Source organism: Gopherus evgoodei, chromosome 3, assembly GCF_007399415.2.
Source record: "Gopherus evgoodei ecotype Sinaloan lineage chromosome 3, rGopEvg1_v1.p, whole genome shotgun sequence".
NCBI classification, from domain to species: Eukaryota; Metazoa; Chordata; order Testudines; family Testudinidae; genus Gopherus; species Gopherus evgoodei.
This window is the reverse complement of record NC_044324.1, coordinates 78,495,677-78,517,217: the sequence shown is the minus strand read 5'-3', so window position 1 is coordinate 78,517,217 and position 21,541 is coordinate 78,495,677. Positions and strand designations below refer to the sequence as shown.

The window sequence follows — 21,541 nt, the reverse complement described above, 5'->3', positions numbered from 1 at the left end:
ACAAGTCAAAGTATGCTATCATCTCAATTGTTGGGGGTCTCATGCACATGAAGCTGTTTGTCTTGAAGGAATAAAAAAAGATATTGTAGTGAAGCTACACCACAGGGTGTAAGGAGAATTGGGTCACAGCACTGAAAGCCATAATTGCACCAAGTCACAGCCAGATCAGGTTCACACTTAGGGGTTTCTCCTTCACTCAAGGCTAGTTCTGTGCCAGATAAGTGTAGTATTGGAGTGCGCAATTTGAGGGATTTTAGTAATTTTTCAAGATGCTTAATCTCCTAGGGCAATACCTGCAAGCAGATTTGCATGTTTGACTTCTCTGCTGTACAGACACTGCAGAAGCAACTGAGCTGTCTTTCTTCTCTGTCAACTGTGAGAACAGATATCCTAAAAGAATATATTGAATCCACAGTCAACCTTTAAGCCATTAAACCTCTTACCTTAAAAGAAGCAGAGACCTTATAAATAGTGACAGAAACACTCAAAACACAAAATAAAGGCCAGGTCATAGATAAACTTGAGTTTCAAGGTCTCCAGAGGCCAGTTCCTAAATCAGAGTTCCTGGGTTTTCCCCATTTCCCACCATGACAATGAAAAAGCAACACAAAAAGTTGTGAAGACCCACCAATCTGAATGAAGGCCAGGAGGAACACAGTAAAAGATATCCAATGCCATTAATGCTGGATGGGATGAAGAAAAGCTAGAGCAAGAGTAGCTAGAAAGGGGTAGCTTTCGCAGAGGACCATGGTCAAAGCTGGAAGGTTCTGAAGGCAATTGTTAAGATCAGGAGGGGTGAGTGAATACCACTAGTAGGGAATTCATGCTCTTTCTTGCTACCATTGCCTTTATGGACCAAGAGAATTTAACAGCTTTGGGCATTCCACCTGTTTTGTGATGGAAGGCCAAGACTCTGCAGTGAGAATCTCCCCAGCATTTCCTCACTAAATTCTACACACTTTGGATGTCAGTGATAGAAATGTTTTTTGGGGATTTTGTGGTCTAATTTTGGATTTTTAGAAAAAAGCAATACTTTGACTTTCATCTTTAGAACTTGGGGTTTCACCTAGACAAACAAATTTGCAGTAATCAACATGAAAGTGTGGGTTAATATAGTCCTTTTGAAGAGTGTGATTTACTCATTTGCCTTCCTTACTAATCAAAGTTATCTTCACTTAATTTCCCCTCCTCCCCCATTTCCACTTGGAATATAGGCAGTTAATAAAAAACCCTGATCAAGTTCTGACATTTTAAGTCAGCTAATAGTCAAAGCAACTTGAGAGATCTCACCTCAAAAATGAGATAAAAACAAGTTCCACGGTTACCTGATGGACCATTCAAAAAAGACTCATCCGCAAGGAATTCCATTCCAAGCTCTTTTCCATTCTCTATGTAAGTTTTCTCTAGGCTCTTGTTCTGAAGCACATTGTAGTAGTCATGCCTTCCACCTTTGATTTCCACCTCACCAAGAAAAGAGAATGATTACATTTCCAAACCAATACAAGGCTAAGTTTAAGCAAATATGTCACATTTTTAAACAGATCAACACTTCATTTACATTTTATAGCCTATGGATATTGAGAGCAAAGTTTAAGAGCATCATTTTCTTTTCAAAAGGAGTGAGCATGTAGTCAATCACTGCTTGTACCAAAAAAAAAAGAGTTGTAGGAGTTCTGACAGTTTCATACCTATTGACCTATTTCTGTATGTGTCTATGCTCAAAGTGCCCCATTATAGCAACAGTAAAAACACCCCACCCCAAAAAGTGATGACTTCTGGTCAACCTACTGCGGTTGACGCAGCACAAGAGTAGACACTGATTGATCTGCGTCGACCCTGATACAATGCCCCATACCCTGCATCAGTGACCACTGTGGTCATAATGGTGAATTCCATTGCCAAAAGGTAACGGAGATTGGAAACCACACACTTCCTCAAAAATATCCATTATTTTTTAAATGCCTTTTCCTGATTGCCCAGCATGGTGAGTACACCTAGCAGTTCTCCTTTGTTGGGCAGCTGGACACAACTGATCATGTTGGCTCCATGCAACAGAGGAGCAGACAGGAGATATTGGATCTCCTGGGCCTGTGGAAAGCAAAGAGACTGTGCAAGCACAGCTACAAAACAGATGTACAAAGGTGAACATCTAAGAAAAGACTGCATAGGGGATGCAGGCAAAGGGGTATGACAGGGATCAGCAGCCAGGCAAACCACGGGATCAGGGCAGACAACAACTGATCTGATGCTGAGCTGCAGACCTGCTGGTTTTACAATGAGTTGCATGCCATGTCTGACATACCACAAGCACTCTGCAGACCACCATTAATACCTTGGAAAAGACCAAGACAAAGTGTCTCCAGCCAAAGTATAGACAAGCCAGATGAAAAGGAAGGGACTTCAGATAAACATGGGCATGCATTTTTCCTTACATTTAAATTTAAAGATGGCACCCAGTCCAACCCCAAATTAACAAGACACAGGTATTGACCTGCAATTCTGTTCCTGCTAGAATGCCTGAAATAGAACAGATAATCCAAAACACTTCCTCATCAGTTTAGACTATGATTTTCAAAAATGCATTTGCAAGCAAGATCAACATCAGGTATCTGCTGCATTGAGCCACGTGTAAAATTGTGGTTACTGTTTGCAAGAGGTGATGCTGCTGAAAAAAGCAGAGGGGCTTGATTACAACATTGCATTCCATACATTTCAGCTTGAGTGAAAGGCACTGCTTCTTGGCTGTGACTTGTCAGCTACGGTCTAGCCTCCATGGTCTGCCACATCTCAGAAGCAGGAGTGCCACATGATTTCAGGCTGTCCTAATCTGCAGGCTATAAAATGCAGCAGTCACTTTGCAGGCTTTGCATATGCAGATTATGTTGTGTGCTGTCATCCCTTCCTGCCATCACTGGCTCCCCAGCCCTGCATTTCAGAGGATGATTCCAAATCATTATGCCTGTGGATTTCTTAGGGCTAGTCTACACTGGCAATACTAAAGTGTAGTGCTTTAACGTGCCTTCTGTGGTAGTGGCACTCTGAGAAAAAAAAAAAAAACCACCTCAACGAGGGGCACGGCTCCCAGTGCTAGGGCACTGTTTACATTGGCGCTTTACAGCGCTACAACTTGCTGCGCTGAGGGGGTGTTTTTTCACACCCTGAGCGAGAAAGTTGCAGCACTGTTAATTGCCAGTGTAGACAAGCCCTTAGGAATCACCTTGAAGCAGGAAAAAGCTATCTTTTATTCAAATATCAGCCTCCAGGGTCTGAGATGAACAGGTGATCCTGCCTTTTATCCAGCTTCATGGAAGCCAAATACTTTTGTATCTAACTCCTGGAGTTTTTTGAAGTGCACTGTCCTTCAGGGAGTCCCAACTCACACAGCATGAGGCAGGGCGTACTGGGACGTTTCAAGATTAAAGGTTGAGGACCCAGCCATCAGCCTCCTTGCTCCATATCTTACTCCCAACAGCTTTATATCAGTGATCCCACATAAAAGCAGATGGGTGCCCCTGAATCAACTTTGCTTAAGTTCGTCCATTTAGTGGTACCTTTTCATTGGCCAAGTCATTCCTTTTGGGTTAAGCTTCTAGCCAACACAACATGCTTTAAAATGCTGTAAAAGACCAAATTCTGCCATTCGTTAAACCCACACAAATTCCTGAAGAATTCATCTGGGTGTACTTCAGCGCAGACTGGGTGCTGGGACTATGGTGAACCACAGGATTTTCCCAATTACATGCTTGCCACCAGCCTCTCCCTACCCAAAACAATCCTACAGCTCTGATAGCAAAATTTACCACTCAGTGGACAAACTAGTCTTTGGAGGGATTGGTTTCATCCTTACACCTCTGGGCCCTGTAGAACAGGCTGGTTACATTTTCTATTTGTATGGAGTTGAATTGTACATCAGTATCTTCTGTGTAGGGGCTGTTATCGCTGGGCCATATTGTCCCACCCTCAGTGGGAAATTCTGATTCAGAACAGAGGGTATGATAAGAGTCCCACTGCGACAGCAACATTAAGAAATGCTAAACACAATCATTTTAACTGCAGGCACTCTGTTCCTCTGGAATTCAATGGGAAAAGGAGCAGCACAATGGGCCTAATCCTGATTCATTGAAATCAAATGGGAATTGCAATTACTCTGCCGAGGCTCAGTCCAGCCAGGTACTGAGCACTATGTTCCCGATCGAGTGAAGCACTAAAGCACGTTTAATTTTAATCACCAAGCGTTTCCTGTTTACTTGAGTGGGGCTAGTCTCCCATTTATGTCAATAGCACTGCTCACGTGATTAAAGTTGAGGAGTGTTCTCAATCCAGCCAAGTACTTAGCACTCTACAGGATCAATTCCCAAATGTCAGGTACCCATCAGGTCCTGACTTTTAAGGAATCAAAAGTAATTTACTCCACAGCGTGCACAGATGCAGATTTGTAAATGTTCTCAAACAGACATCTGAAATAAAACTGATGAAGATGTTGTGTTTTAAGATCCTAAGGAGGTTCTTTTCTACTTTACGGTAAAATTTCTTCCAATGTACCCCAGCCATCCGAGACAAGACGTGACATGGTACAGTACTATTTTTTTCCCCTCTTTGTCTACATTTTTAATTGCTAGTAGAGGCTTTTTAATACAGTCTTCAATATAATGAATTCAAGGTCTTCAACTAAAAGAAGCCCTCTATCAATATAGTTTTTGACTCTTAGTGCAACTTTATATTTGGTAAATATTTCTTTTTGACCCTCTGTTTAGAGAGAAAAAATTCCATCATCTTTATTTGCCAATTAGCTATAGCTCTATATTGTAGATTTTTATTTGCTAGGCACTGACTGGAGTTCTATGTGGTATGTAACTCTACTACAGAATCCCCCTTTATCGCCAAATAGTGCTCCAGAATATGAGCTTTTGTTTAAAAAAACAATTGCTTTTCTAGCCTGGATGTTTTTGGGTAAACATTACAGACATGAATCAAGTGTAAAACCAGTGCAGCAGCTTCGTGCTGATTTTGCAGCCAGTCTGGGCTTGTCTACACTGTCAAGTTTTTTTTGATTAAACTAATGTCGCCAAGGAGAAAAAAAAAAAAAAAAAACACAAAAGCAAAGTCACCACAGTGTGTCTACATTTGCTCCTTCTGTCAACAGATTATGTCCACATTTGGGGCACCTCTGTTGACAGTGAGAGCAAGACTGTGGGTATGTATCCCACAGTGCCCGGTGACAACATCTATTGCTAGTTGTTGTGGGAATGCAGAAACAGAGCATGGCACATCCTGGGATGTGCAAAATGTACTATCATGCACCGCTTTGTGTCCCACCCCTCCAAAGGTTTCTGACTTCCTTTCGTGCAGTTTTTCCAACTGTCATTCTTTTGTAGTTTGCACCAGCCTCTGCAGTGAGAGGGGATGGATCCTATACTTCTCTCTAATGTGCTGTTAGCTGTCGTAAGGACATCACGCATGGCAGCACAGTTACTCTCAGAGTTATTTGCAAAGTTAGCAGAGGATGAATTGCAGGCGCCCAGTGTGATATGGACAGCAGCAACGTATCAGTGCTTTGTGCATTCACAGAGCAGCTACATATGGTAGACTGTCGCTTTTGGGCTAGGGAAACAACCACTGATTGGTGGGACTGCATTGTCATGCAGGTGTGGGATGACGACCAGTGGGTATAGAACTTCAGGATGCGTAAAGCAGCCTTCATGGAGCTATGTGCTGAGCTGGCCCCCGACCTGCCACGCCAGAACACCAGATTGAGAACTGCTCTTCCAGTAGAGAAACGTGTTGCAATCGCTGTGTGGAGCTTGCCAATCCAGACTGCGACTGGTCAGGTGCAAATCCATTTGGAGTAGGAAAGTCCACTCTTGGGGCTGTATTACTCCAAGTGTGCAGAGTAATAAATCGCATCCTGCTGCAAAGGACTGTGACTCTGGGAAATGTGCATGAAATAGTGGCTAGCTTTGCAGAGATGGGTTTCTGGCTCAAACATTCCAATTTTAGTGCCAGACCACCTTGCCTCTGAATCCATCAATAAGAAAGGATACTTTTCCATGGTGTTGCAGGCGATTGTGGATCACCAGGGGTGTTTCACGGACATCAATGCAGGCTAGTCTGGAAAGGTGCATGACGCATGCATCTTCAGGAACAGTGGCCTGTTCAGAAAGCTGCAGGCAGGTACTTTCTTTCCAGACCACAAGTTCACAGTAGGGGAATGTGGAAATGCCCATAGTAATCCTGGGAGACCCAGCTTACCCCTTACAGACCTGGCGGATGAAACCTTACACAGGGTTGTTGGACAGCAGCAAGGACTGTTTCAAGAGGCTGAGCAGGTGCCACATGGTAGTCAAATGTGCCTTTGGCCATTTGAATGCTTGCTGGAGGTGTTTAAATGGCAGGCTAGACGTTACCAAGGATAATAGTCCCATGGTCATAGCCGCATGCTACTCTTTGCATAACCTGTGTGAATCTAAGGGTGAAATGTCTGCTCAGATGTGGAGCATGGAGGCAGGGTGCTTGGCTGCATAGTTTGAACAGCCAGATGCTAGGGCTGTCAGAGGAGCCCAGAGGTCTGCTATTAACATGAGAGAGGCTTTGAGGAACCACTGACAATGAGGGGCAGTAACACAGATGCAACAGGGAAGCAACTCCAAAGCAGACATGTACAATTTTGGGGCCCAAGATATGTGCAATACAATGCTTTAGGAACCTGTTCCCAAGAGTGAATTGATAGTTATATGCTTTTATAGAACACAAAATAAAAATGCTGTACCATTAAATACCTTAGCCTTTATTTATTGTTAAAAAGGGTAAAACCTCACAACTGTGTGTAGCTCCAGCTATCATTGTACAAGCTGTGAGAGGGGGTGGAATGATGGGGAAACTTAGGAGTGCTGTGAAGTGAAAAGGAATGTGTGGGCATAGAGGGGGGCGGAGTTGGCAAAGAGTTGTGCATCTGCTGTAGTGGTGCTCGAACTCAGATCTGCTCAGTTTGCAGCTGATCAGAGACTTCAGCATCTCTGTCTGATCCTCCATAACTTTTATCATCTGCTCTGTCGCTTGCCTAGCAAAAGCAGCACTCTTTTCTGTCCTGCCTTTCGGCTTCCCAGCACACGCACTGTTCCCTGGTCGGTCTCTCATTTCGCTGTTCACAGGTCTTCTTTGCTGCTCCTAAGTTTTTCCCCTTATCTGCTGCATCCAGTCCACGGGGGTGCATGGTGTGTTCAAGGTCTGTGTTGAATAGAAGAGGGATTATTACATTCCAGCAAATGATTGAAACATTTTAGTAAAAAGGGTGTTTTGATAGTAGAAATCACTTTCTCTTCGAGACTCTAGGCAGGCACACAGCTCCATGAGCACCTCAATCATGGTGAGTTTCAGGAGTGGGGGAAGGCAGCTGTGCATATGGACAAAAAGGTCATGGCTTGCAGGGCACCTTAGCAGGGATCTTTCTAAAGTTATCCCACAATTTTTCACAGGCAGCCAACCTGCTGGCTGACACCTCAGTAACACTGCTGAGGGTGGCCAGGGAAACCAGGGCTCAGCTTCTGAATGCCTGGAGCTTTCACTCCGGTCTATACACAGCTCAGCTATGTGCAACTTTGGTCCCAGCTCCAGTGATTGCTAAATGGCATGGTACAGTTTCCTACAATGGGGGAACTAACAAGGCTGCAACACCTTGGAATCTGTGGCAGAGGATTAACAAGTACCTCTTGGAAACTTTCCAGAGCCTCTCTGGAGAATTCCCTGCAGGTCCTGACATCCATCGACACCCTGCTCAGCCATGCAGATTAGCTACACAAGGCAACATCCAAGCTCACAGAAAATACTACCTGCCTCCCACTTTTCGATTCCCTACACAAGCCACAGCAACTTACCCACTCATCTGCTTTCTGGTCCCCGTTGAGCACTTTTGGAGTGGAGAAAAGTTCCTGGCTGCCTGCCCCACCAGGCAACCCCGCTGGGAGCACCACATCCTCTTCTAGCTCGATGCTTTCCATCCACAATTTCAGCCTCCGGGTTACCCCCCTCTTTCTGCTGCCTGCAAAGTATCCACGGGGCAATCAGTGATGGAGGTTGGGTCACCACCGAGGACAGCATTCAGCTCCTTATAGAAGTGGCAGGTCTTAAGTGCACCACCAGAGTGATGGTTCACCTCTTGCGCCCTATGGTACACCTGCCTCAGTTCCTTTATCTTCGCTCTGCACTGCTGCATGTCCGGTGGAAAAAGGGCTATGATCAAGCCACAAGAAATCTGCCCATATGTGTCCCGATTCCTACAGATCACTCACGGCTGCGACTGAACAGACTCCTCTCCCCATATACTGATCAGGTCCAACAACTCAGCAGTGGTCCAAGCGGGAGTGTGTTTGGTGCGATAGCCAGCCATACTCACCTGGGAAGCTCCTCTGGGAAGCCAACAAACAGGAAATGAGATTTAAAAATCCTGGGGCTTGCAAGGGGGAGGGGCAGGTTGGCTGCAGGGCAGCAGAGTTCAAACTGCTGACCAGAGCGGCAGCATGGGAATTGTGGGATACTTTCTGGAGGCCAATAAAAATTAAAAAAAAAAACAAAAACCTGTGGTGTCTACACTGGCTGTTTGTCAACAATAAAAGGAGTGGAAAAGACAAGAATCTTTCGCAGGAGTGGAAGTTTTTTGTTGCCAAATATAGGCTTTTCTCTGAAAAAAAGTGACTTTGCACTGTTTACGTTATTGCTGTTTTGTCACCAAAAGGCAGTTTTTGGGGACAAAACTTGCCAACGTAGACAAGCCCATAGAGGATAGCTCTGAGAGGTATGAACTGCCCTTAAGTGTTGCTTTCACTCTGAAACCAGATGGCCAAACATTAACGTTGTTTTTCTGATAAACACATCTCATCTCACAATTCCCAACTGCATCCCACACCCTGGGTGTCGAAAACTTCAGTTATTCCAACCCTGCTGCTAAAGCCACCAGTGTCTACCTTTCCTATGGACTGGGAGACTTTTTGAAATCTCTTGTCTCTGCTGTGTTCTTCCCATGTGTCTTCTCCACTTTCTTGGTGTCAATGATTTATTCCGTTCTGTAACTTTGCACAGACTTAGTTTGCCCAGTTACCTCATCTGCATACCTTTCTATTCTAACCGCCTCATTAAAAAACATTGTTGTGCATAAATCAACTAACCCAATATCCTTTTAAGCTCAGGAAACACAGGGTCAACAGCTCTAAATTGAACATTGAACGGTCTTTATGAACACACATTAACTCAACTCACTTGGCTCCAGTTCAGCAAATCATCCTGATTCAGCAAGCACTTAGGAATGGGCTTTGCTGGATTGGCACCTTTGGGCTTGATCTAGCTCACCTAACAATCCAGGAAAAGATTCCTAGCGACTTCAGTGGAAGCTAGCTCAGGAACTTAAACTCTGACCTGCAACCCTCTCTTGAGAGCAGTCTGATGGCCTCTAGTAGGAGCGCTCTCCTGATGCAGCTGGCAGGAGAGCGGTGAAGCATGCTGTGATGATTTCACTCAAAACTCAGTCTGCAAAAGTCAGTGTCATAGTACAATTCCCCACTCTGAACCTTAGCGTCCACAAGATGAGGTACCAGCATGAATTCCTCTAAGCTCAGTTACCAACTTAGAACCTGTAGCGCTGCCACGAACCAGGAATTCCAGTGCCTGGTACACTCTGGTCCCCACAAAACCTTGCCTGGGGACTCCCAAGACCCAGACCCTCTGGATCTTAACACAAGGAAAGTAAACCTTTCCCTCACCATTGCTTCTCCCAGGCTTCCCCTCCCTGGGTTACCCTGGAAGATCACTGTGATTCAAACTCCTTGAATCACAAAACAGAGGACAATTCACCTTCCTCCCTCCTTCTCTTTCCCCCTCCCAGACTCTTCCTGAGAGAAAGTAATCCTAACACAGAGAGAAAATAACCTCTCTGCCCCTTCCCTCCTTTCTCCCCACCAATTCCCTGGTGGATCCAGACCCAGGCTCCTGGGGTCTCACCAGAATAAAAAAAGACAATCAGGTTCTTAAACAAGAAAAGCTTTTAATTAAAGAAGGAAAAAACAGTAAAAGTTATCTTTGTAAATTTAAAGTGGAATAGATACAGGGTCTTTCAGCTATAGATACTGGGAATACTCTCCCAGCCTAAGTATACAAGTACAAATTCAAATCTTTTCAGCAAAATACCAATTTGAACTCCTTCCAACCAAATACACATTTGCAAATAAAGAAAACAACCATAAGCCTAACTCGCTTTATCTACCTAGTATTCACTAGTCTGAACTTATAAGAGCCTGTATTGGAGAGAAACCTGGTTGCACGTCTGATCCCTCTGAGCCCCCAGAGTGAACAACCACCAAAACTAACAGCACAGCACAAAAACTTCTCTCCCTCAAGATTTGAAAGTATCCTGTCCTCTGATTGGTCCTCTGGTCAGGTGACAGCCAGGCTTACTGAACTTGTTAACCCTTTACAGTCATAGATATAAAGTACTTCTGTGCTATTAACTTTTCTTATCTGTTTATGACAGTCAGAATGTATTCAGGTTCTTCTGCCACACCCAATACCAAGCACATACTTTATGGGCAAGAAGCCAGGCGAATAGATAGCATTTGTCAGATACCCCTGCTTTACACTGACCTAAAAACCAACTGTTCTGCTCGGATTTGTAAGTTAAGACATGATTAGGAAGTTAATAGTTTGCAGCTGTTGACCCTGCTTTGAGCTTTCGAATCAGAAGTGTCTTTACATATCAGAACAACAGGGAGGGCGTTGCCAAAATGGAAATGGTCTTTGGCAAGCAAAATTGCCCAGGCTGTCTAGTGTCCCTTGGGACAATGGTTCTCAACCTGTGGTCCGTGAACCCCTTGGGGTCCACAGACTACGTCTAAGATTTCTAAAGGGGTCTGCACCTTCATTCAAAAAATGTTTAGCAGTTTGCAAACGGAAAAGTTTGATAGAACCACTGGTTTAACTGATAAAATAAAACAAAACAGTGCTGTGTTAAATGTAAACTACTAAAAAATTAAAGGGAAAACAGCATTTTTCTTCTGCATAGTAAAGTTTCAAAGCAGTATTAAGTTAATGTTCAGTCGTAACTTTTGAAAGAACCATAACGTTTTGTTCAGTTATGAACATTTCAGAGTTACAAACAGCCTCCATTCCTGAGGCGTTTGTAACTGAGGTTCTACTGTAACTAGTAAGGTGGGCTGCAAGTCATTAGATATATCACTAAAGACTCAATCTGATTTCTCCCATGCCTAATTCTGTCCAGATTATAAAAGCCCTTTTTAACATCCACAGTAGGCAATCTAGCTTTACCTAGAACCCATGTGGTTTGGAAAAGAAAGGCAAGAAAGCCCAAGAGATTACTTCTGTGGTAAGATGAGGCCCTGAAACAAACCAACCCTTATCAAAGGCACAGTATGAGGTCTGAACTAAAGTAATGGTCAAGACTTTGCTAACAAAGCAAAATTAAGCTGTGAGACAGAGGCAGGCCCTCCTCACAGAAACTGGCAAGGAAAGGGCTGATACTGCAGAAAGAGACATAGCTAAAAGGTACTGGACACTAGATATCAGAACATTCGCATACTTGTACACTCCACAGAGATAACAAGGAATAAGCGGACCCATCTCAATGACAGGGCCAAAAGAGTAATCTGATGGATAGAGTTGTTTTGTTCGAACCAACATGTACAAGGTGAGAGGCGACACCTTACTATGTAGAGGGGTTGTACCTTGCTATGTATAGGGGTTGCACCTCAACACATCAGGAGTGATGTGTAACTTGTTTGTACCTGTGTATAAGAATGCACCCCGAGTGGATATCTTTGTCCAGCCTAGGGGGGAGTGGAAAGTCCCGCCACTGACTGAGCCGAGTCCATCGCCAGGAGGCACATATTCGTAGTATGTCCTGTAAAGTCTAGAGGGAACTATTATTGTGCTTTGTTTGACAATAAACCTGTCCGAAGTGCCTTTGTACCTTACTAGAGTCTGTGGTCATTGGGGGGTCTCTCGGGATCTGCTGCGTAAGCTATCTGTGCAGAGCTGGGACAGCACAAAAAGGAAGCCCATGCACGCAGCCGATTGATATCAACATTGAACAGAGCAGAGCACCACACTGGGAGCATATGACAACAACAACTTTGGTCAGAAGTTTAGAATGAGGCCTTACTGATTTACTGTAATTATAAATGAGCCTTATTGAAACTCTTCTCTAACTGGAGCAAAGGCCAGCAAGGAAAGCAATTTTCACTAAGAGGCAAAAGAACACCCGATGACTCAAAAAGGGCCTTCCATGAACTTTAACTTGTTCCTCACTAACTCGCTCATTATGTACTGAGGCTACAAATTAGTTAGCCCCTTTACAACAGTTTTACTAACAAACAGATGAACACACTCAGTTCTGTCACAGCAATATGGCAGACAGCCATTAGCTACACTTTAACTACAGTCTCAGAAATTAGAGATAAATTGCAAGATGACCTGACTTGGTCAAGACAGATACAATTTTTTTTTAAAAAACCTGAGCATACTATTGGAAACTCTTACTTATGGCATAAGCCTGGGGAAAGCTTCAGCTGAAAAATCTATGATATTTAGAATTGTAGCAACTAAATGTTTCTCCTCACCAACAAAATCTTATTCAGCACATAGTGGAATAGTGGATTAGTACTTAGAAATCTAAATTTTAGGTTGCTTTAAAAAGGTAAGTGCCATACAAATCATGTAAATGAAGACTTAGGCTCCTATTTTAGCCTAACTTCAAAATTATACAAATAAATGAATCAGTTCTAGAATTCTTACTTTGCATTCTGTGGCCACAGCTGCAGCTTTGAAGCAATTTTCAGCTCTCTCTGTCAGAATGGTGAGGTCCTTCCGTGAAGGGGCACGCAAGTAAAACTCTAGCTCAGTGTAAGAAGGGATGATATTAGGTTTCACGCCACCATTTTTTATTATACCTACAGAAGAGAAGAGCTCAGTTATTGAATGCTGCAAAGGATCAAGCAAAATTACATACTCTGCCTTATGAAGCTCTTCATTTATAGCTGAACACATAAAACAAAAGTATTAGTGACAAGGCATCAGCTGAGCACTAAGTACTGAGAATGCATCATTTAAAAAACTTTGTATCTGGACTCAATCACTTCTCCTCGCAGTCAGCTCAGTAGAAAGGTGGGTGAGGTAAAATCTTGTATTGGACCATCTTCTGTTGGAGAGAGAGAGAGAGAGAGAGAGAGGCTTTCACAACATATCATGTATACAAACTTTAAGGTTGGTATCACTGCATTCTTTTGGAGACAACTCAATTATTCACCTTGAGTTCATATACACACAAAAAGGCAGAAGTAGCATTTACAGTTCTCCCCTGCTATTCACTGCAAACATTCTAAACTGTGAAACAATCTTGCGAACGCTGGGATAAGAGAAATTAAACAAATGAATGTGACAGAAGTTCACAGATCATATGTAAGCACTTGTTTAAATATAGCCAAGTAGTTCTCCAGAGTTTAAGTTACACAAGTATGTGTCTTGATTTTCACATTCCTCATGGTTACAGCCATTCTGGGAGTGCCGAGTTATTTTTAAAAATAGCGTCCTTACCCTATGTTACAAAGACCTCCTTGGATTAAAAAAAAAGGTGTTTTTGAAAGTTTAGTTTACCACTTATGCCATGTGTTTCTATTTTGGTTTGCTAGTTTGGACAATGAAGAAAAGGATCAGTTGGCTTCTGGCCAACTTCAGATTCTCCTATTTCAGCACACTGACATTAAGTTTGAATTCTTCATTGCAAAGTAATTGGCATTTGCTGCAACAAAGGGGAAAGCAAGCTCGCTAGTATCCTCACTGACTCTTGCCATTCTTTGGAAACATTTCCATTGATCTTAAATTTTGTAAAATCTTACTTTCTTACAAAGCCTAATTTTGGAGCCAAGTTTGAACAGAATATGTTCCTTCAAACAAATGGATACCATTCCATCATGTCCAGATATGGGTACAGAAAAAGCCAGCTACTGAATAAAGTTATTTCTTGTTATGTGTTCTACACCTTACTCAGCAACACATTAGATTTCTTCTCTCCACAGTAGCTAGCTATCTTTTATCATCAAAACTTCAGTGAGAAGAGATGTTGCTAGTGTTCCCATACCATACTTGCCAATTAATATAATTGGCATGATTAAGACTAACCAAAACCATGAAATCACCTTATGTTAGTATGCTTGAATTCAAGGGCTGTTCAAAATATTGTGAGCGCTACCAGTTGCTTACTGTCACTTGCACTGGCAGGGTAGGGCTATCAAGAGGCAAATGTGGAACAAGATCCTGTAGTCTTAATACACAGCAATACTGATTCAGAATGTAAAAAAGTCCTGAAAGATAAGGCAGCCATATGCTACATAAAGTAAGGTAGAAGAGGAGAGCACGGCACTCAATGGTGGCAGAAGCTTTGAGATAAGAATAATGGATGGATGCCAGAAGTTACTTTGGACAAACAAGGAACTGGAAAATGGGCAGTCAAGCAGATTTGTGCAACGTGCATACTACAATATGTACTTTTGCAAAGAAAGGAAGTTAAGGAGAAAAGTTTTTAAAGATGTGCTGTAACACATTAACAAAACTGGAAAGAGTTAAAGAACAGAATACTGATTTTCCTAGTACTTTTGGCAAGCTAGCAACATTTGGGGAAGAAAAATAAGCCTGCCTGGAATCCTGGCCTTACTCTCTCCCTCCCCTCCTCTTCTCCCCCCGCCCCCTCAAAACAAAAAGTTAAACTTTCAAAGTATTGCTGAAGGGAGGTCTCAAGATATACTTCAGTTTGACATTAATCAGTCCTAAAATATATTTTAATACTAGAAAATGGTTAAGACATTAATTTTACAAGCTCAGGTCCCTTGGAAGGTTATTAGCTGTTCCCTCAACTCAGTGACAAGATTCTTGAATCTCTGTCAAGGGAAGCTTTTATTGCTTATGTTACATCTTGTTCCAGCTGGTCAAGTTTCCCTAAAAATGTTGTTTCCAGTTTACAAAGCAGTTGTATGGCTATAGTTATACCAATACAGCATCTTCACCATTAGAGTCTTGATTCTTAGACAAGTTTGGCAATCATGAAGTGCTACATTCAGTTTATGTAAATATTAAATCTGCATTAATATACATAAGTGTCATTTCCGTAAATGTGGAGGAAGAATGCTTAGGACTTGAGGCCACACTGCCCTCCTATTAGTCTGCATTCAACAGTTTATACTTAAAACGTTGATGGTACCATAGAAGTTCCCTTAGAAAGGTATTTGGATGAAAAATAATTATTTCAAATTACTTTTCCAGTTAAATGTAACAATGCAATATTTCGGATTTTTTCAGAGTCAGTATCCAAACAGCCAGAAGTCTTACTTGGTGGACATAAGATTGAATGAAGCTCTCTCACCATGAACTCTCCAGGTTGGTTTCATTTGCTGTCTTAAAACTGATATATTGTTGTATGCAAGAACAGCAGCGTCTAATGCATTTACTCCTTCCCAAGGATAAGCAGCAGCATGAGAAGCTTTTCCATAGTATTTCACAGTCACACTAGGAAATAAAAGCCATGACTTGTTTTTTGTCCACTTTCAAAAACTAAAATCAAAGTCCCTTTGGATTCACCCAACAATGATTAAAATTTTACATCAATGTTTTTGAAGCATAAGATTAAGCTGTGATTTACCAGGCCCTAAACTTTGGGAAGCTAAACCACCTTTAACCACCAAAGCATAGATCCTGAAAAAAAGATTTAGAAATTAAGGTCGTCCTTTCCCTCCCCAAACTCTGCCAACACTCCAAAGTTGAAAACAAAATAGACAGAGAATGCACTATATACATTTAAAATTGTTAACAGATTATTTGCAGTAAAAATAGCAATATCCTGCTATATAAATTATTGCCATCCACTTCTTGCCAGCAAGAGTCCTACTATGCACTTAACCATTTAATAGAAGCCATGGTATGGGCTAGCATAAAGCCTCTTTTACCTCCTCCTCAGAAACTAGTAGCATCTCTAGGGCAGAGGTAAGACAAGCCAAAGAAAACAGATTTGAAGCAGGATGAAGCTACGTGAAAAAAAACGGTTAAAAGGAAGTCTATTGCGATTTTTCTGCTTCCCCTCTTCCATATGAGATTTATAAGAATATGCAGTTAGAGGAAGATGATAGATGTTGGAAATTCAGATAATTAGACAGAAAATTTCTACACACAGTTAAGGTAGATTTCAATAGTATTAACATGTCTACACTGCAGTCGAAGGTGTGATTGTACCTTTAATCTAGCCAGCATAACTAAAAATAGCAGGGAAGCCCTTGCTGCTGCATCACTACTACTATTTTTAGCCATTCTAGCTAGACTAAAGCTAGCACAGGTATGCCTACTTGAGCTGCAATAACACCAACCGCAGTGTAGACATAGCCAGAGAGGTCCAGGTCCTAGTTGCCAACACAGACAGCAATTAGATGCATTGTACAAATTGCATAATTTACTCAAGTTCCTCATTGACAGTATCAAATCCATATCTTTAAGTTCTTGCCTATCTGCAATCAATATCAACATTTTTCCCTTAACAAGAACTCATCATGTTTTGTAAACAAACTCCTTAAGACTATTTAAGCTTTAAATTAAATGCATCCCCAGACCCCCAAAAACAAAAACAACCCTACCTCTGTAAATTAAGAAAAAATCATGACAGTTAGACATTCAAAGTTAAGGGTGAAGATAAAGAAAACACTTGTCCATGGGATAGAATTTGTAAAGCGACTGAACTGTTAGCAGCTTATTTTCTCTTTTACATCTGTTTTCATTAAAATATTGATGTCTGAAGTCTCAAATTTGGAGAAGTTATTACTTGCAAATGAAACACTGAACACATGCACCATTAAACATGTGCATCAGATTACTGGTTTTATAATCTGCACCACATGCACAGGTATGACAGTATGATGCTTTGCTAGTACCCCTTCCTTGTTTATGTATGCTTCCTATATTTCCATTATCTGGGCCTAAAAGGTTTATAACAACAAAATAGTTCACTGTTTAATGACACTTTTTAATTGGTGGCACATCTCATGCTGAAGATCATTTTATCTGTAGAGCATGCGCTGAATGTATAGTCACAAAGATGATTAAAATCAATATAACTACTGTATACTTTAGAGTAAGGTATTCTAATGATCACTAACAAAATATATTTTATTGAGGAGTGTGGCACATTCCTGGTCTGGCAATATAGAAGGTCATAGATAAGGCATTCAAGTTACTTAACTTTGTTCTTTAGTGATCAGATTATCACTACCCAGCAAAATTCATTTGGGTGCATCAACTGCAGCCTCTCATACTTGCAAACGTTTAGGATTAGTATAAATTTAATCTTAACATAATTTCTAACAGATTTGTTTTAATACAATGCTCAAGGAAGCAAATCTGAAACCTGGAGCAAGAAACTATGGAACCTGGTGCAGAATGGAAACCTACTGAAGTAATGGACAGAAAGATTACTAGAAGTCAGTCACAAGATAAGCATCCGGGCCTAGCATCACTAGGACATAAATGTGGCACGAAGTAATTTCCTAGAGTTCTCATTATCCAGTAACCCCCCAATGCCATGGAACTTTATTGCCTTAGAGAAGTTTGGCTCAGGTACCAGAGAAAGGACAGACTTTTTACTAGAGATATTGTTGGCAGCAATTTGAGAATAATCGAAGGAATGTACAGGGAATAGAGCTACAAGATTGGAAGTGGAGGGAAAGGGGCAGAGAAGATACCAGGAGTGGGTTAAGAACTCTGGCTGCCAGTCAATACCTGGTATTAGGCAAGAGAAAACCGTTCATGGGGTAGTTTGAGAAGGGGGTTGCATATGCACAAAAAGGAAGATGTTTGTTTTGTTTTTTCTGTATTTTTAAACTACAAAGCTGACATCCTCACCAGTCATGCATGTCCCAAATCCACTGGAGCCAGATCACCCCATTGTGAGGTGCCAGAAAAAAACCACGCCACAAACACCTTCTTGAGTATTTTTTTCCTCCAACTTAGAAATGGAGTATGAACTAAATCTCACCAAGGTTTTTGGATGTACTTCATTTGAAGTTCCCTGGCAACTCATTTGAAATAAGATATGGCAAAGACACAAAACAGTCTTTAAGGTGATCACCACATAATTTTTTGCTTACACTTGAATTAAGTTATACAAGCTGTTTCTGAGATGGACGAAAAGAGTATAACTCGTGGCCAGAAGACATTAGCCGAAATGTAAGTTAGTTCTGAAGCTCCTTGGGGCTAGTGATGGCAGAAAAGAAGCCTCAGATATGGAGGTGAATGCACCTATAGTGTCTTAAAATAAAACCTGCACTTCCTTCTTCCTCCCTCCCGCCTGACTCCAATACCTCAAAATATACCCTAGCTTTTAGAAATGCAGAAGCCTAGCACAAAGGTTATTCAGATAAAATTACTGGGTAAACAGAACTTTTTGCAAGGCTGCAAAACTGTGCAACCTGAACTTCAAAATGAAGCCAATCCATACAATAAAGCATTCTGGGGGAAAAGTGATGATTTAGTTTTAACAACCTATCAGCCTCCTAAAGAACCTTTTAACAAAAACATTTATTCAATCTTATTGACAGCCTTTCATCCAAGGCAAACATTAAGCCTCAACAATCCTATCACCATTTTCCAAATACATGAACTGAAGAGAATGAGCATAGATGTGACTTTTGCAATGGATAGCTGGGAATAGAGCCCGGATAGACAGTCGAGATCTTATGCACTAACTGCTAGTTCAAAGGTGCCAAAACTGGTCCACAGTAGAACTTAGGGCTAGTCTACACTCAACACTAAAGCGCTTTCACAGCACTGGGAGAGAGCTCTCCTAGCACTTCCTTTCTCCCCCCCCCCCCCCCAAAAAAACCCACCTCAACAAGGGGCATAGCTCCCAGCACTGGGGCACTGTTCATAATGGGGCTTTACAGCGCTGCAATTTGCTGTGCTCAAGGGGGGTGTTTCTTCACATCCCTGAGCAAGAAAGTTGCAGCGCTGTTAATTGCCAGTGTAGACAAGCCCTTAGTGATGGTACACAAGGAGCAGGCCATGTTTCACAGTGCTTGCTCTCGTCCTGGTTTCTACCCAGTGGAAAAGTGGAAGGGGAAAGGAAGTTAAGAGCAACAATATAGACTTTCCCAACATTACTTTTCCATGCAGATTCTGTTGTTGCCACAGGAAAGTCATACAACCTTGCCTAGAAGAGGAGATTTTTCACAAGAATCTGACAAAGTGATCCACGCTGTGACAGTTTGAGAACCTCCCAGCACTAGACAGCTCACTTCAGAACAGCGAAGCAGATCTTTTGTTCAACAGCGCAAAACTAAGAATGAGGTGATTAAGGAGGAGAGTGGACAGGAATCAGGAGTCTATTAAATGGAAGTCTGTCAAAAGAAGCCATAATATTTATAAGTTATACATTCACATTAATGAAGTTTTAGGTATAGGAAGCAGTTAACATTTGCAGAAACATACCACTTACTACCAACTAGGATCAAATAAGCCTTAAAATGTTTGTAGATTAAATAAGTTTGAGAAAATACAGACTGCAAAATCTTGGGCACAGGCTATTATATTTTACTCCGGGGGGTGGGGGTCCTTGAGATCAGAAGGGCAGGTTGCAATTAGTCCCAGAGACACATATGAAGGAGCAAAAAACTCAGAGGCTGAAAACTAGTTCAATCATCAGCTTGAGAGAGAAAACCACATCTTTTCAGAGACACTAACCCAGAGGCACGCACTGCCAAGTTAATGTGAAATTGAAATCACACATTTTCATTACTTTGTTATGAAACCTGGAAGCTATGCACTCATATATAATGTAAGTAAATTTACTTGTGAAAAAGACAGATTATTTCTGGTGAATTACATAACTGCCATAACCTCTGAACTTTTATTAAACAAATCTTCAAGATTAATTTGAAGCAGCAGTGGGACAAACTGGTTGGCTACCAACAGGGTAAATGGAGAAAAAAATTTACAGCTGGCTCTTGAATCCTTGGATATTATCCGTATATACAAAGCCATGATACATGGATTCCTCAAGAAAAAGCACTTCACGCTCTTGAGATTGGTGACAAGGTTGTTTTATACCAACCAGCTTTCATTCTGCTTTACAATAGAAAGCAAAGTCATCTCCAAGTCAAGAGTTTGAATGTTTTTCCCGTTCCAATTCAGGCTGACAGTGCTTTAGTTTGAACACTATTGTATCTATCACTGTGGATGGAAATAATCCTACTTTAAGTAAAATTAAAAAGTAAATATTTCCAATTAATTTTAGAAGGCTTTAAGATGCACACAAAATGTTTGTTTTGGGACATTTTAACAGAATCAGTCCAAGGGAGAATAAAGAATTTCAGGAAATTGAAAAAATATACATCTTGCACAAACAAACTGCACCGTTGACTAATAGAATACAGCAAATGTCTGAGAAAGACAACTCAGGAGTAGAATTTTGTGGCACCAACATGGACAAATATTTTTCCAGAAACAGAATATGCTATATAACAATGCATTACTTCTAACTAGCTGAACTGCAGAAAGCCAGGATTTGTGTTGGCTTCCTTAACATAAGCATGACATATCTAAGTTTTATCAATGGAATGAAATACCACTTGCTACCCTGACTAGATACTAACTCTAAAATTCTTGCAACAATGCAGGCAAGTCATTTTACGCGCATTTAACATGCACAAATTCAGCTTTGCATGGTCAGCAAAAAACAATCTAAATACTATTCCTGTAGTGCAGGCAATTCTGCCAGCCATTACACTCAATGTAATTTTGACTATATGCGTTTTTCACTTTACACACTGACAGCAGAACTTAACCCCAGTGTAAGATGAGACTCGCCTGTAAACATAATAGATGCAGGCCTGAACATTACATTTTAGGAGAATACAATAACTGGGTTTCAGTGCTCAGTACTGAGTACATCAACTTGCTCATGACCTGGCTATACATTATATATGAGAAATACCAGAGGTTACCAGACCCCAAGTTTAACCCCTTTAAAGACAGGTCTCCCTTCACTGAACAGGTTCCGATGTACAGAAAGCAAAAATAAAAAATAAAAATAAAAAAGCATCTTTCAAAGTGTCTTACTTACTCATGCTCAGCCACATCGGGTAAATAAGCTGCATCACTTTGTGCTGGATGGGCCATAAAAACAACATCCAGATCATCAAAAGCGCCAGCTGCTATGAGATCTATTTTGCCGCCTCCACCTTCTTCTGCAGGAGTTCCCAGCACTGTGATCTAGAAGAGGTTATATGGGTCAGCAAAATTGTCAACAACCTGATTTTGTTGTGCATAGTGGTGTTGTACATGTTGGTCTCAGGACGTTAGGGAGACATGGTGGATGAGGTAATATCTTTTTATTAGACCAACTTCTGGTGGCGAGAGACACAAAATTTCACATTTACACAGACCAATGGAGGGGGCCTCTGTTATCCCTACCCTGTAACCTGGGGTGTTTTGCAATACCCTGCTGGTGTAGCCT

At 41.5% G+C, this 21,541-nt stretch overlaps 1 protein-coding gene across 8 annotated transcripts in view; it reads right to left on the bottom strand.

The window, feature by feature from the left end:
• Positions 1-21,541, bottom strand: part of PM20D2 (peptidase M20 domain containing 2) — a 242,824-nt gene that overhangs the window by 220,327 nt on the left and 956 nt on the right. For 5 of the 8 annotated variants that reach the window (XM_030555925.1, XM_030555924.1, XM_030555926.1 and 2 more), the window contains exons 2-5: positions 21,149-21,297; positions 15,413-15,555; positions 12,793-12,947; positions 1,326-1,461 (exon numbers count right to left, since the gene is read on the bottom strand). In XM_030555925.1, the coding sequence (XP_030411785.1) occupies positions 1,326-1,461; positions 12,793-12,947; positions 15,413-15,555; positions 21,149-21,297 (583 nt within the window). Of the gene's footprint in view, positions 1-1,290; positions 1,462-12,792; positions 12,948-15,412; positions 15,556-21,148; positions 21,298-21,541 lie in introns of all 8 variants that reach the window. The other 3 variants (XM_030555927.1, XM_030555928.1, XM_030555929.1) reach the window with 1 other exon arrangement.